Here is a 13,195-nt window from a genome sequence, read left to right as displayed (position 1 = left end):
GTGTTTGGGTTAAGCGATCCAGGATCAACGATACATGGATGTTTTGGGTTTGTTTAATGATCTAAGATTATAGTTATGAATTTTCGCTTTGAGCATTTAATTTTTTTTCAAGAAATATGTAACTTTGTGAAATTGCATAAACCCGAACCCAACCCAAACCCGAACTCCAAATATCCAAACCCTATATGCAGTGTAAAAATATCTAAATGGTGTCTGTATTCCTATACTGAAATACCCCAAACCCCTAAATATCTGATCCGATCCGAACAGGTATCCGAATGCTCACCCTATCTAATCTATTAAAAGAGAAGTACAAATTAAGAATAACCCTTAAACTTGCACAATATTTACAACCTAATGCCATTAAAATAATTAAATGAACCTATTTTTAAGTAATCTTTGTCTTTTCTAAAATTAATAAAGTAATAATTACTTCTACTTCTATGCTTTCCATTTATTTTTCAAAATTAATAAAACATTTCCTAAATTAAATTCACAATCAATTAAATATAAACCTTTTAACTTATCTATTTCATAATAATATTATAAATATTAATGAATATCAATAATATACACAAAATATTTATGTAACAATATAAGTTACATTTTGTCTCATTCTCCCCCACAATTCAGGTTACTCTTCATTTTTTTGAACAAATTCTTCTTCTTACCAATATAAATATATTACATGCACCATTAAAATTATTTACCAACTTACCATGTATATAAAAATAACTTATTGGACATTATCGTAAAATTTTGATTCAAAAAAAACAATATTTATAATAAATTTCTTATCAAATGACTAAACTAATATTTTTTTTAAACAAATCTGGTGATTATTATCTGAATGGGTATTTTATAATCATTATCCTCCATAATCATTTTCATATGTGTAATATTTCTCTTTGTGGTATTAGTGGCTTATTTAAAATGCTTAAAATTGATTTGGTTGTATAAGTCATTCTAATGTACTTATTTTTGATTATTTATTATAAAAAACCTTTACAATTAAACATATTTAAGCTAGAATAGTAAAATGAGAAATTATCTATCAATGAGTGATTTATGATATCGTAAAAATGAGATCCGTACACATGAAATAATTGTATAATGTTTGTATGGTCAGTAAATAAATCATCCAAACCTCCTAAATTTAAAGCATTAACCGTTATCCAGGTGATATAATCCAGAGATCGGATAAAAAGACGTGGAGACCAACTGAAACATTAACTATATGTGTGAATTGTTGATAATACATATATTAATTATATTTTCACTAAAATTTAAAATAGCCCCACTTATTATAGGGTAAATTTGCGAGATATACATAACGAGTTGTAAAATTAAAAAAGTAAACATGTAAAATTTTTATGGGGAGCCGTGTTAATTTGACACAAAAGTGGACAAAAACTCATTTCTGCGCTTGACGCGAGATGCACAACTGGAAAATTATACTATATACATTAAACAAATAGTATACAAAAATCGGTTCATATCAATTTCATTACAACAGAAATAATACATATATGCACTATTTTTAAGTTGTAAAATAGGTTGGAAAAGCATGAAGTAGAAGTTTCTGGCAATGACGAACCTTTGCTACAAGAGAGAAAGAAGAGGATGAAAAAAAGGATGAAGAGGAGGATAAGTGTGTGTGTGTGTATGTGTATGTGTGAGAGAGAGAGTGAGATATTATAAATCTGTATTTATATTCTATGTTTTCAAAAGAATATAACATAACAAAAAAGCTCATTTTAATGTGAATGGTTCTTCTTCATAGATGAATGATAAAAATCACTAGGCGAAGACGACTTCCGATTTGTGGAGAAGCTAGTGTTACTGTCACTGGTTGTATTATCAAAATATATAAGGGACTAATAAAAACTCACTATAGGAGGTGGAGGAAAAGAAGATATTTACTATATTGTGATCATTAAATAGAATAGTTCAATATATTAATTGTTCATCTTCTCCAACTCTACAATATATTAACATTGTTCATCTTCTCCAAATATGAATTCTATCTTAATTATCGTTTATTAAATCATCACATGATTCACCTTAAGATCTAAATCCATTAACACTGATATCAATCTCACTGCCAATCTTCCTCTATACTAAACCTAACTCAAGCATAGAAAACTCAATACATAGAACCATCACAATGTTAAGCGTTTCTAGGTTAAGAAAGAGTGACAGTGATGCCTCACCGGGACAAAAGACAAGACGCGGAGATGATGTAACAGTACATGTTGCGTTGTACTATTCTATGTTTATCAAACGGAATAGTACAACACAACATGTATTGTTCTTCTTCTCCAAAAGTTCTACATATTCTCTCATCCTACTTCTTAATCCACATATATCGAAAAAATAGTAAAATTGTAAACACAAACAAATATATGAAGAAAAGTGATCGACACCGTTGTTGGATCAGATGATCACACGACATGCAAAGTCTCACTTTCCAAAAATTTTATAAAACTTATAAAAAATCGTGGGATAAAAGAAAGAGAGAAAAAGATCAATATAAATTTTGGAAAAGAAAAAATAGTTTTAGAAGAATAAGATCAACGGTGGAAGTGAGAGTGAGAATGAAACAGTAGGATGAAAGATATTTTTTGTCTTTATACATATTATACAAAGAATATCATAACCAAAGAGTTGTTAAGGTTATAACTTAATTTTTAGTGTTGCTACGTATATTCAATCCAATTTTCCCTTATTGTATGCTAGGTATAATATATATGTTTAATCATTTGTAGAGTAATAGTTGCAATAAACTATTTTTTTTAATAGTTTCAGCCTCATACTATTAACTTCCTTACATTAATTTTATACTAGAAACCAGAATAAATCAGAAAAATTTGGAGGTAAAATACGTGTCTAAACAGTTGACGAAAGAAAAGAGAGTATGGTCAATGTTTTGAAGAATCTTATCATATTGTAGGTCTGACCAAGTTGGTATATAACTGTCTAATCAAATACGACATTTTAGCATCTCATGATATGATACATCAATTAAATATAATAAATATGACACTTCATCTTGTGGCCACGCGGATTTGTGCTTATCTTACTGTCCATTTGAATACTCAGAGTGAAAGTTCATCTGTGAACCGCACTGTTCTTTTGGAGATTAGTTTGGGCCTTTCCACAGCATGGGATATCCCCAAGGTTAAACAAACAAAAAACTCCATCAGTTTCATATTAAATGTCACTTTATCATTTTTTCTTCTTACATAAAAGTGTCCTTCTACAATTTCAATGCAATTTATATTTACTTTTTGTTTCATCAAGTCTCACTTTATCATTTTTTTCTTGTTACATAAAAAGTGTCATTCTACAATTTCAATGCAATTTATACTTACTTTTAACTCAATATTAACTGTAAAATGCATTGATCTTATACATAAATGTATTTATCTAAAATGATACTCCCTCCATTTCAGAGAGATCCATATTTTAGAAGAAAAAACAATTGTTTCAAAAATATACATTTTTACCTTTTCAATGTATTATTTAATGAAAAGTTGTAAATTTCAAAAAAAAAATTAACGGTGTTTATTAGATTTTTATTGGCCAAAAGTTATGAAAAATTATTATTCACAAAAAAACAATGCATTTACAATCGTATTTTAATGTGTTTACTTAATATATGTGAAAAGTATAAAATATGTATCTTTTTTAAACGGATGGAGTATTGGTTAAATAGATGACATTAGTGAAAACATAAATGCATTTCAATCGGTTTAATAATATATGTGAAAAAAGTTTAAGTGACACTCTTTGCGAAACAAATGGATTAATAAATAAATAGAATAAAAACTAACTTTATCGCTTTAATTAGTTTGTCCATTTTTATCAACGACCATGTTGTTAATAAATACTCCCTCCGTTTCATATTAAGCGTCTTTGTAAAGAAATTGTTTTGTTACAAAATAAGTGTTGTTTTCAATTTTCAATGCTAAATTTATTAATTTTATTCAGCATTTTATTTTTCTATTGGTTAAAATACGGTTAGATGTATAGATAATTATGTTTTTATATAGTAAATATACAAAATTAATTATTTTCTTAATTTGTATACACAAACCCAAAATGACACTTAAAATAAAACAAAAGGAGTAATAAGTAAACATCAAACGAGATCAGAGAGCTGCTTTCACACGATGATCAAGAAAACCATATTTATGTTTATCCCATTTTAAAAAAAATACTAGACACGTAGTAATGACAAACTCTTTGATTAGTTGCTGCTGCTGTAAACACACCATTCTCCTTGAAAATTCATCACGTTCCTATACAAATGAATAATCTAATTTAGATTGTTGATACCACTTATCGATAAGGCCCACATGATAGGGCGCTTAACACAAATTGAAATTCTGGGATTAGTGGGTAGAGTTAAGTTAATTAGCAGTTATGAATAACAAGTATTAGTGTGCTTCGATCCTCGGACAATATGATAAACTAGATATTTTCCTGCACCATGTGCACAGAAATAATTATTTTAAAATTTAAATTAAATTTAATACAAAAAATTGTTAATTTTAAGATTTTATTATTTGTTACAATATTTAATTTTAAATTTTAAATTAATTATATGTAAAAATTAATATAAAAGAAAGATTTTTTTATTTAAATTTATATTTAATAATAGATATGTGTATATTTAAAATTATAATCTTGAAAATATTTTTTATTTATTTTTTGGTTAAAATAAATTAAATCAAGTTCTAAAAATTAAGAGAAATTTTGTCAGGTATAGAATTATCAAAACGTAAAACTAAATAATATTTATAAGATTTGTAGATATTAACAAGAAACTAATGGTATAAGGATTAGAAAATTACATTTTTTTTAAAACTGCATAAAGTTTTGAAGAACTATTATTTTTAGTTAAAATTATATAATTAAAAAAAAAATCGAAATATTATTATATTTCTATTTCTACTATTATAGTATGTATTGTTATATTATTGATGATCTATGAGTTATTACCATATTTTCAAAAACTTATCAAATTGCAAATCAACATTTAATGTAAATGTTCATGTCACGATTAGCTACAAGACATGTCATCATTGTTAGTAAGCCATATCATTATTTGTTTTCAAAATTAATATGGTGATGACAAAAATAATGTATAGAGGATATCAAGATAATACATTCTCACCTTAAATGACCATCTCGAAATTTCTATTTATATTCATTTTTATCCACACACAAAAAAAGGAACTTTTTTCAAACTTAAATAATCCTTTTATATATTAATTGAGGATCATTTAAAAAATTTCAACCTTAAGTTTGCACTGATTAAAAAGAGACCATGCTTAGGTGTCACTTAATTAGGATGACAATTTAGCTTACTTGGCAGCTTAAAATCAATTGAAAAAAATGTTGGTCCAAATCCAATTACTAGGGAACATTATATTAACTCAAAATATAAGATGCGTGTATTATTTCCTTAAATAAAAGCTACAAAATTACCTAATATGATTAACATATATATAGCAATTAATGACTATGAATAATAAAGATTTGATAACAATTTTTGCATCCTTCTTCATTTTTGTTTAATGTTATATTACTAAAAAAAATAAACAATCACATTAACCATATAATAAAAATTAGATTTTTTCTTATATGTTATATTTTGATTTTCTTTTAAATGACTTTAAATTACAAAAATGAGAAAACCTTATACGTTAATTTTTTTCTTACATGTTATATTTTGAATTTCTTAAAACGACTTTAAATTATAAAAATGTAAGTTTTCCTTAAGCATACGACTAAAAGCATTAAAATGACATGTATGAATTCGAGGTTGATCTGAAACTTTTCAAAACCATATGAAAGATAAATGTCAAAATAATTCAACTATAGAAACAATATTGTTTATTTTTTCAAGAATGTGTTCGCTAGATGAAAATAAGGTTTCTGTGTCATAATTTTTTTAATGTCCAATCCGATCAACGCATGACATATTAGTTATAGTTTAGTTCTACAATTTTTAATAAAAATTGATTCGGTCCATCGGAAATAAATTATATAATAACAACAAAAAACATTGTATATGTATAAATAAAATGATCAAATATATAAAAAAAATTATCGATAATATATACAAATAAACTCAATCTGTCTTATCCTAGTTAAATATTATAAAAAATCTTTCAATTTTTGTTTGATGATCGATGACTTATTTTTGCAAATACACCACATTTTAGTCGAAATGTCCAATCCTCAGATAGATACGACAAGTTGATTTCTTACGACGCCTTTCGAGTTTGGAGTAGTGTGAGCATGACTAGTGAAATTATTCACATAAAATCTGCAGTCGAATTTGATAATTAAGGTCAACCAATCTTTAAAGTTGTTTATATTCTTCAATATATGGTTATGGTCAAAATTCTTTCTGTTTTTTTTTTTGCTTGCATGCACTAAAACTATGCATGGATAAGATCGTTCGAATAAGAATAACTTTTTGTCTTCTAAGAAGAATAATTGCGTATTAAATATCAAATTAATTAACACAATCGTCACTACATATGCCTATAAATCCTTCATCAAGAGTAAGAGCTTGCCATGACAAGATCACAAGATAAAGAAAAATAGTGATGGTGATGATGAGAGTTTCTATATGTATCAGAGAGTCATGCATGGGAAAATAGAGAATGATAATGAGCCAAAGATGACTTGCCGATTTTACCAAAGAATTTAAAACTGATAATGGTGACTGGCAAGTCGACTTTGGCTCTGTTTCCTTCTCTTCTTTTCGATGTAAGACTCTAGATATCTATCTACGTATCATCATCATTATGCTGCAAATAAATACCTTCATCATGGGTAAGAGCTTTACCATGACAAGAGAACACACGATAAGAAGAAGAGGTAGAGAAAAAATAATGATGATGGAGGAGAGTTTCTCTTTGTATCTGAGAGTCTTGCATGGAAAAATAGAATATGATATTGAGCCAAAGATGACTTGCCGATTTTACCGATTATTCTAAAACTGATATTGGTACTGAAATTGGTAGCCGGCAAGTTGACTTTGGCTCTGTTTCATTCTCTTCTTTTCGATGTCAGACTCCAGATATGTGCTTATATCATCATCATCATCATCACTAGTACATCATTATCAGTATATTTATCATCGTCCCCATCGTATTGCATTGTGTAATTACATTAAATAAAAAACAAAAAAAAATGTAATACAGTTCAAGGTTGGTTTGATTTATTTTTCATTTGCTATTTACTACGAAGCATTTTTCAAGTTTCACTTTTAAGGTTTCTTTTTCATGTCACTCTCTTTAATCTCTTACTATAGACAATTCAGCAAATTGTGTTTCAAAAAAAAAGTGTTTAAAAAAAAGACATTTTAGCAAATTTGGAGTATTGACACTATAAATATGTCTCTGAAACTTTATATCAATAGATATAGCCAATAGTGGATTCTACCAATGTGAATCCATCAGAATATGATTTTTTCATTACCATAAAGGTAAAGAGATATAACAGTGTTTTTGTGATGAAATCAAACCATTTAGCCAAAACAGAAACAGAATTTCTAGTCGAGATATATTACAAAGAGTCACAGATGCAGGAAAGGTCTTTATGCCATCTTAACAGACTTGGAATCATCTTCCAGGGTTGTGTGGTTCTCAGCGAGCTTCGTACTGAACAATTGCAAGAGAATCAACGACCACATCATTATACGGAGAGTGATAGATTAGTACGTACAGCAAACGAAAAACAAAATAGTAGGCTAAACCGGAATGTATCTAAACAAAATCATGCCATCAGTGTCATAAGACTCATAAGAAGAAGACCAAGAGAGAGTTCAAGAAACCTAAAACCATTAAACTACACAATACGGATTACTAATCAAATACGACATTTCAGTCTCTCATGATATGATCGATCAATACAGAGAATTAAAACTAATTAACTTTATCGCATTAATTAGTTTGTCCATCATATTTATCAACGAGCTTGTCGTTAATAACATGAAACGAGAATACGAGATCAGAGCTGCTTTCACACGAAGATCAAGAAACCATGTTTATGTTTATCTAACTAGACCTACTAATGACAAACTCTCTGATTAGTTGCTGCTTATACGTAACATGTATGTTAGTGTGTTATGTCCCACATAGGTAATCTCAGAGTCAAGTCAAGTAATATATAATACAGATGAGCCAATTCACCTATTGCCTTAAGGTTTTGGGTTGAAAGCTCATGTTTATCATGGTATCAGAGCGTGTTTCGATCGTTGGGGCACCCCGTGGATGTTGTCCCACAATAAACTCCACTCATCAGATGGTCATACCTGAGCGTGAAGAGGGGGTGTTAGTGTGTTATGTCCCACATCGGTAATCTCAGAGTCAAGTCAAGTAATATATAATACACATGAGCCAATTACGTTCCTACACAAATGAATCATCTAATTAGATTGTTTATACCACTTATCGGTAAGGACCACAGGATAGGGTGCTTAACACAAATTGAAAGTCTAGTGATTAATGGGTAGTGTTAAGAGCTGACAAAAAAAAGTGGGCAGAGTTATCCCCTATATATTAAAAGAGAAGCATTACAACATATTTTGTAGCCACATGTCATCACCACAATCATTCTTAGAATCCTTAGAAAAATATGTTGATCCATAGAAATATATAATAAGCTTTTTATTAAACTAACCATAAATTAATCATAAATGTTCTTCATTGTTTCCTTAAATAAAAATCACGGAATTACCTAATATGACTAAAGTATATATGATAATTAATGATTTTGAATAATAAAGATTTGATAAAATTTAGTCTATTTTCTATCATTTTTTAAAATTTTAACTTATTAAATTAAAATTAAACAACCACATTAATTATATAATAAAAATTTAGATTTTTTCGTATATTTTATATTTTGAATTTTTAAAAATGAATACAAATGACTAAAGTTGTTAAAAAATATCACATTGAAAGTTTTGTGATCCTTGGTTTAAAATTTATGTTATAACAAGAAACAAATGATTACGAAATTAAGTAAGTAGGAAATCTCATTTAATAAATATTATATATGTATATTAATATTAATATTTTTCAAAAATAAATTATATACCATATAAAATACATATTTATTTTAATTTCGAATTTGTTTTGAATTTTTTTGATAAACATTTTGAACAATTATATATAACTTAATATTAAGATTTTAAATTTTGCATTGAATGTTCTTAAAATTGTAAATTACTAAAACTATTAAACATCCCACAAATTTTTTATTGTTATCATTGATTTAAAATTTTTGTTATAACGAAATACAAATGATAAAAATAATATGAGTATAAAATATTTTTTAACAGATGTCAATATTAAAAATGTACTATATATCTTAACATCATTTAAACTTAATTTTATACCATATAAAATAGAAAAATAATATTTGTCTGGATTAATAAAATTTATTTAATTATTTGTACCAATTTAATTATATACGTAATAGTTACTAAATTTTTAATTATTTAATATATATTTATTTATTTCATAATATGTAAAAAATATATAACACTTAAAAATAATTTTTATATAATATTCATTCCGCGCAAGGCGCGGATCTTAACCTAGTGTTAACTAAAAGTTGTGATTCTTGTGAATAACATGTATTAGTGTGCTCCGAGCCTTAGAAAATATGATGAAACACATTCTCACCTTAATGACCATTTCGACATTTCTATTTATATTCCGTTCACACACAAAAATGAAATTAATTGCAGTTCGTCAAACATAAAATATTATAAATAAACTTTCTATTTTTGTTTGACGATCGATGGCTTACTTTTGCCAATCAACCACATATTAGTCGAAATGTCCAATCGTCAGATAGATATTACAAGTTGATTTCTTACGATGCTTTTGGAGTTTGGAGTAGTGTGACTAGTGAGGTACGAATATCAATTAATCACATAAAATCTGAAGTTGAATTTTATAATTAAGGTCAATCGATCTTTTAAAGTAGTTATATTCTTCAATATATGGTTATGGTCGAAATTCTTCCTGTTTTTTTTTTCTGCTTGCATGCACTAAAACCATGCACGGATAAGATTTGTTCGAATAAGAATATTTTTTTGGTTTTCTAAGAATTGCAAAATTAAATATGAAATTAATTAATACAATCCTCACTACATATTCCTATAAATACCTTCATCAAGAGTAACAGCTTTACCATGACAAGATCACAAGATAAAGAAAAACAATGATGATGATGATAAGAGTTTCTATATGTATCAGAGAGTCTTGCATGGAAAAATAGAGAATGATATTGAGCCAAAGATGACTTGCCGATTATACTGATGAGTCTAAAAAACTGATATTGGTTGCCGGCAAGTTGACTTTGGCTCTGTTTCATTCTTTTCTTTTCGATGACAGACTCCAGATATGTTCTTATATATCAGCATCACATCATCATTATAATTATATTTATCATCATCATCGTGATTAGATTGTATAATTTCATTCAAATGTGTTTTTTGTGCAAAGTATCTGATAAATGTTAATACGATGCCCCGGTTATTCTTTTATTCTTTACATGGGATGTGCCATCCGGTTCAAGGCTGGGTTTATACAAACTGAAACAAAATAAAAACTTTAGTTATTTGATATAACTTGCTTAACTTTGACATAATATGGAGCATTTTACAAGTTTCCTTGTGAAGATTTCTTTTTGATACATTGACACAAAATATAGGCATATAGCCCAATAGTGGATTCTACCAATGTGAATCCGTTATTATAGGATTTCTTCATTTACCAAATAGTTAAAAGAGATTACACAGTCATTGGCAATCAAATCAAAGCCACGTAGCCAAAAACAGAAACAGATTGTCTAGTCCAGATATATTACAAACAGATGCAGGAAACGTCTTAATGCCATCTTAGCAGACTTCAAATCATCTTTAGGGGTTGTGGTTCTCAGCGAGCTTCGTATTGAACAACTGCAAAAGATTCAACAACCACATAATTAGACGGAGAGTGATAAATTACCACACTTAGGATTAGTGTTGATGATAGAGTTTAAGTCTCACCTCTACGGGTACGCTTCTTGTAGAGAATACGGTAACCACACTCTCTGCACTGGATCACATCCCCAGACTTCAAAGTGTTCTCTTGTCCACAATCTTCAAAAAATCATTCCGACAAACAAAAAAAAACAGGTAAACTAAAGCAAACTTTCTATTAATTATGTTTTTTAGTTGTATAATGTCTGAAGCTGATTAGGAGAAGCTCTGATTTGAGCAACAAAAAAAGAAAAACAGAGTTCCTCCTCAAAAAGATCTCAAGATCAAAACAATACAGAAACATATTGAAAGATCATCAAGCCTCCTAACTAAGCCAACTATTAAAATAGATTAGGGTTTATACGGCTGCTCAAAAGAGGCATGTCTTAAGCAAAATCTCTTCTCCTATGTATTATTAAGTTCCGATTCAAAGGTTCGATGGAAGATTCGAGAAGAGGAAGAAGATGGTTTACCTCCGCAGACGTATGTAACTGGTTCAGGCTGTTGATCCATGGTAACGAATTGAATCCACAAAGCTAGGGTTTATGCAAACACGAGCGAAGAAACGAGAATAGAGGAATCCGGCGATGAGAGACGTACGAGGAGACTTATAATTGCGGTATGTGTGGGCTTGTTAATTACAAAATGGGCTTCTAAGAAAGCCCATGTAAAGCCTCAATATGGTAGCCAAGTCAACGTCAACTGGTTCAATTTAATCAGAGATGTGTTTACCTGTCCCGTCCCGTTGCGTAACGCGGCAGATTAGTCATCGAACAGGTCCCGTGCGGGATGCAATATTCAGAATGTCGGCCCAAACCCATACCACAAAATATATAGGCTTTGGCTGACCGTCCTGCGGAATACCTCCTTATCAAACTACCTTACACAGCTCTCTTCATGAATGTTCAAGTGGAAGAGTTGTAGAAAAGAGTTGAAGAGAAATCATTAAATTTCACTAAAGCCTTATCAAAATCAATGTCATAAAGCTCTGTTTGTGATTGCGTTCTTGAGTTAAAAACATTTTTTTGTTATCAAATTTATTAAGTTTGAATTTGATTGAGTTGTTATCTTTGTAATAATTTGGCTCAAATGTTGTATGTCTTCATCAAACCATATTTCTTCGTAATTCTTTGGATTTCGTGAATCATTTTGTCAAATTATACTTTTTTCCTAAACAACATCATTGTAACCAAATTTAATTTAAGAAAAGTATCATTTCACAGTACTGAAAAAAAAAAAACCAATCAACTTAAACAAGAAATCTCACATTGTAATAAAGCAATTCATAGTTGTATGTAATAAAAAGAGAAAACCAAATTAAAACAGCTCCTTATGTTTTTTGGAAGAAAAGTCACAAGAATCGCTTTCTTCTCTCTCTCTCTCTCTCTCTCTCTCTCTCTCTCTCCTCCTCTCTCTCTCTCTCTCTCTCTCCTCTCTCGTCTCTTCTCTCTCCTCTCTCTCTCTCTCTCTCTTCTCTCCTCTCTCTCTCTCTCTCTCTCTCCTCTCTCTCTCTCTCCTCTCTCTCTCTCTCTCGCTCCTCTCTCTCTCTCTCTCCTCCTCCTCTCTCTCTCTTTCCTCCCTCCTCTCCTCTCTCTCTCTCCTCTCCCTCTTCTCTCTCCTCCTCCTCTCTCCTCTCTCTCCTCTCTCCTCTCTCTCTCTCCTCTCCTCTCTCTCTCTCCTCCTCTCATCTCTCTCCTCTCTCCTCTCTCTCTCTCCAGTCTCTCTCTCTCTCTCCTCTCTCCTCCTCCTTTCTCCTCCTCCTCCTCTCCTCTCATCTTCCTGCTCTCTCTCTCTCTCTCTCCTCTCTCTCTCGATCTCTTCCTCCTCCTCTCTCTCTCTCTCCTCTCTCCTTCTTCTCCTCCTCTCCTTCTCCCTCTCCTCTCTCCCCTCCATCCTCTCCTCCTCCCTCTTCCCTCTCCTCTCTCTCCTCAACTCCTCTTCTCTCCTCCTTCTTCCTCCCTCTCCTCTCTCTCTCTCTCTCTCCTCCCTCTCCCCCTCTCTCCCCCCTTCTCCTCTCCTCTCTCCCTCCCTCTCCTCTCTCTCGCCTCTCCCTCCCTCCCCCTCCCTCTCCTCCTCTTCTCTCTCCCCTCTCTCTTCTCTCTCTCCTCTCTCCTCCTCTTCCCTCTCCTTTCT

General features: G+C 30.1%; 1 protein-coding gene and 1 non-coding gene across 2 annotated transcripts; both read right to left on the bottom strand.

The window, feature by feature from the left end:
- Positions 1-10,772: 10,772 nt before the first annotated feature.
- Positions 10,773-11,694, bottom strand: LOC106359440 (DNA-directed RNA polymerases II, IV and V subunit 12). Its single transcript, XM_022689723.2, has 3 exons — positions 11,536-11,694; positions 11,090-11,182; positions 10,773-10,999 (listed from the first exon to the last, which is right to left on the bottom strand). The coding sequence occupies exons 1-3, from the start codon at positions 11,573-11,575 to the stop codon at positions 10,977-10,979; spliced, it is 156 nt and encodes a 51-aa protein (XP_022545444.1). The 5' UTR covers positions 11,576-11,694; the 3' UTR covers positions 10,773-10,976.
- Positions 11,263-11,402, bottom strand: LOC125577499. Its single transcript, XR_007315910.1, has one exon. It is a non-coding gene; the product is annotated as a small nucleolar RNA U19 (small nucleolar RNA).
- Positions 11,695-13,195: the final 1,501 nt, after the last annotated feature.

Source organism: Brassica napus, chromosome A8, assembly GCF_020379485.1.
Source record: "Brassica napus cultivar Da-Ae chromosome A8, Da-Ae, whole genome shotgun sequence".
Classification (NCBI taxonomy): domain Eukaryota; kingdom Viridiplantae; phylum Streptophyta; class Magnoliopsida; order Brassicales; family Brassicaceae; genus Brassica; species Brassica napus.
This window is presented reverse-complemented; position numbering and strand designations above follow the sequence as displayed.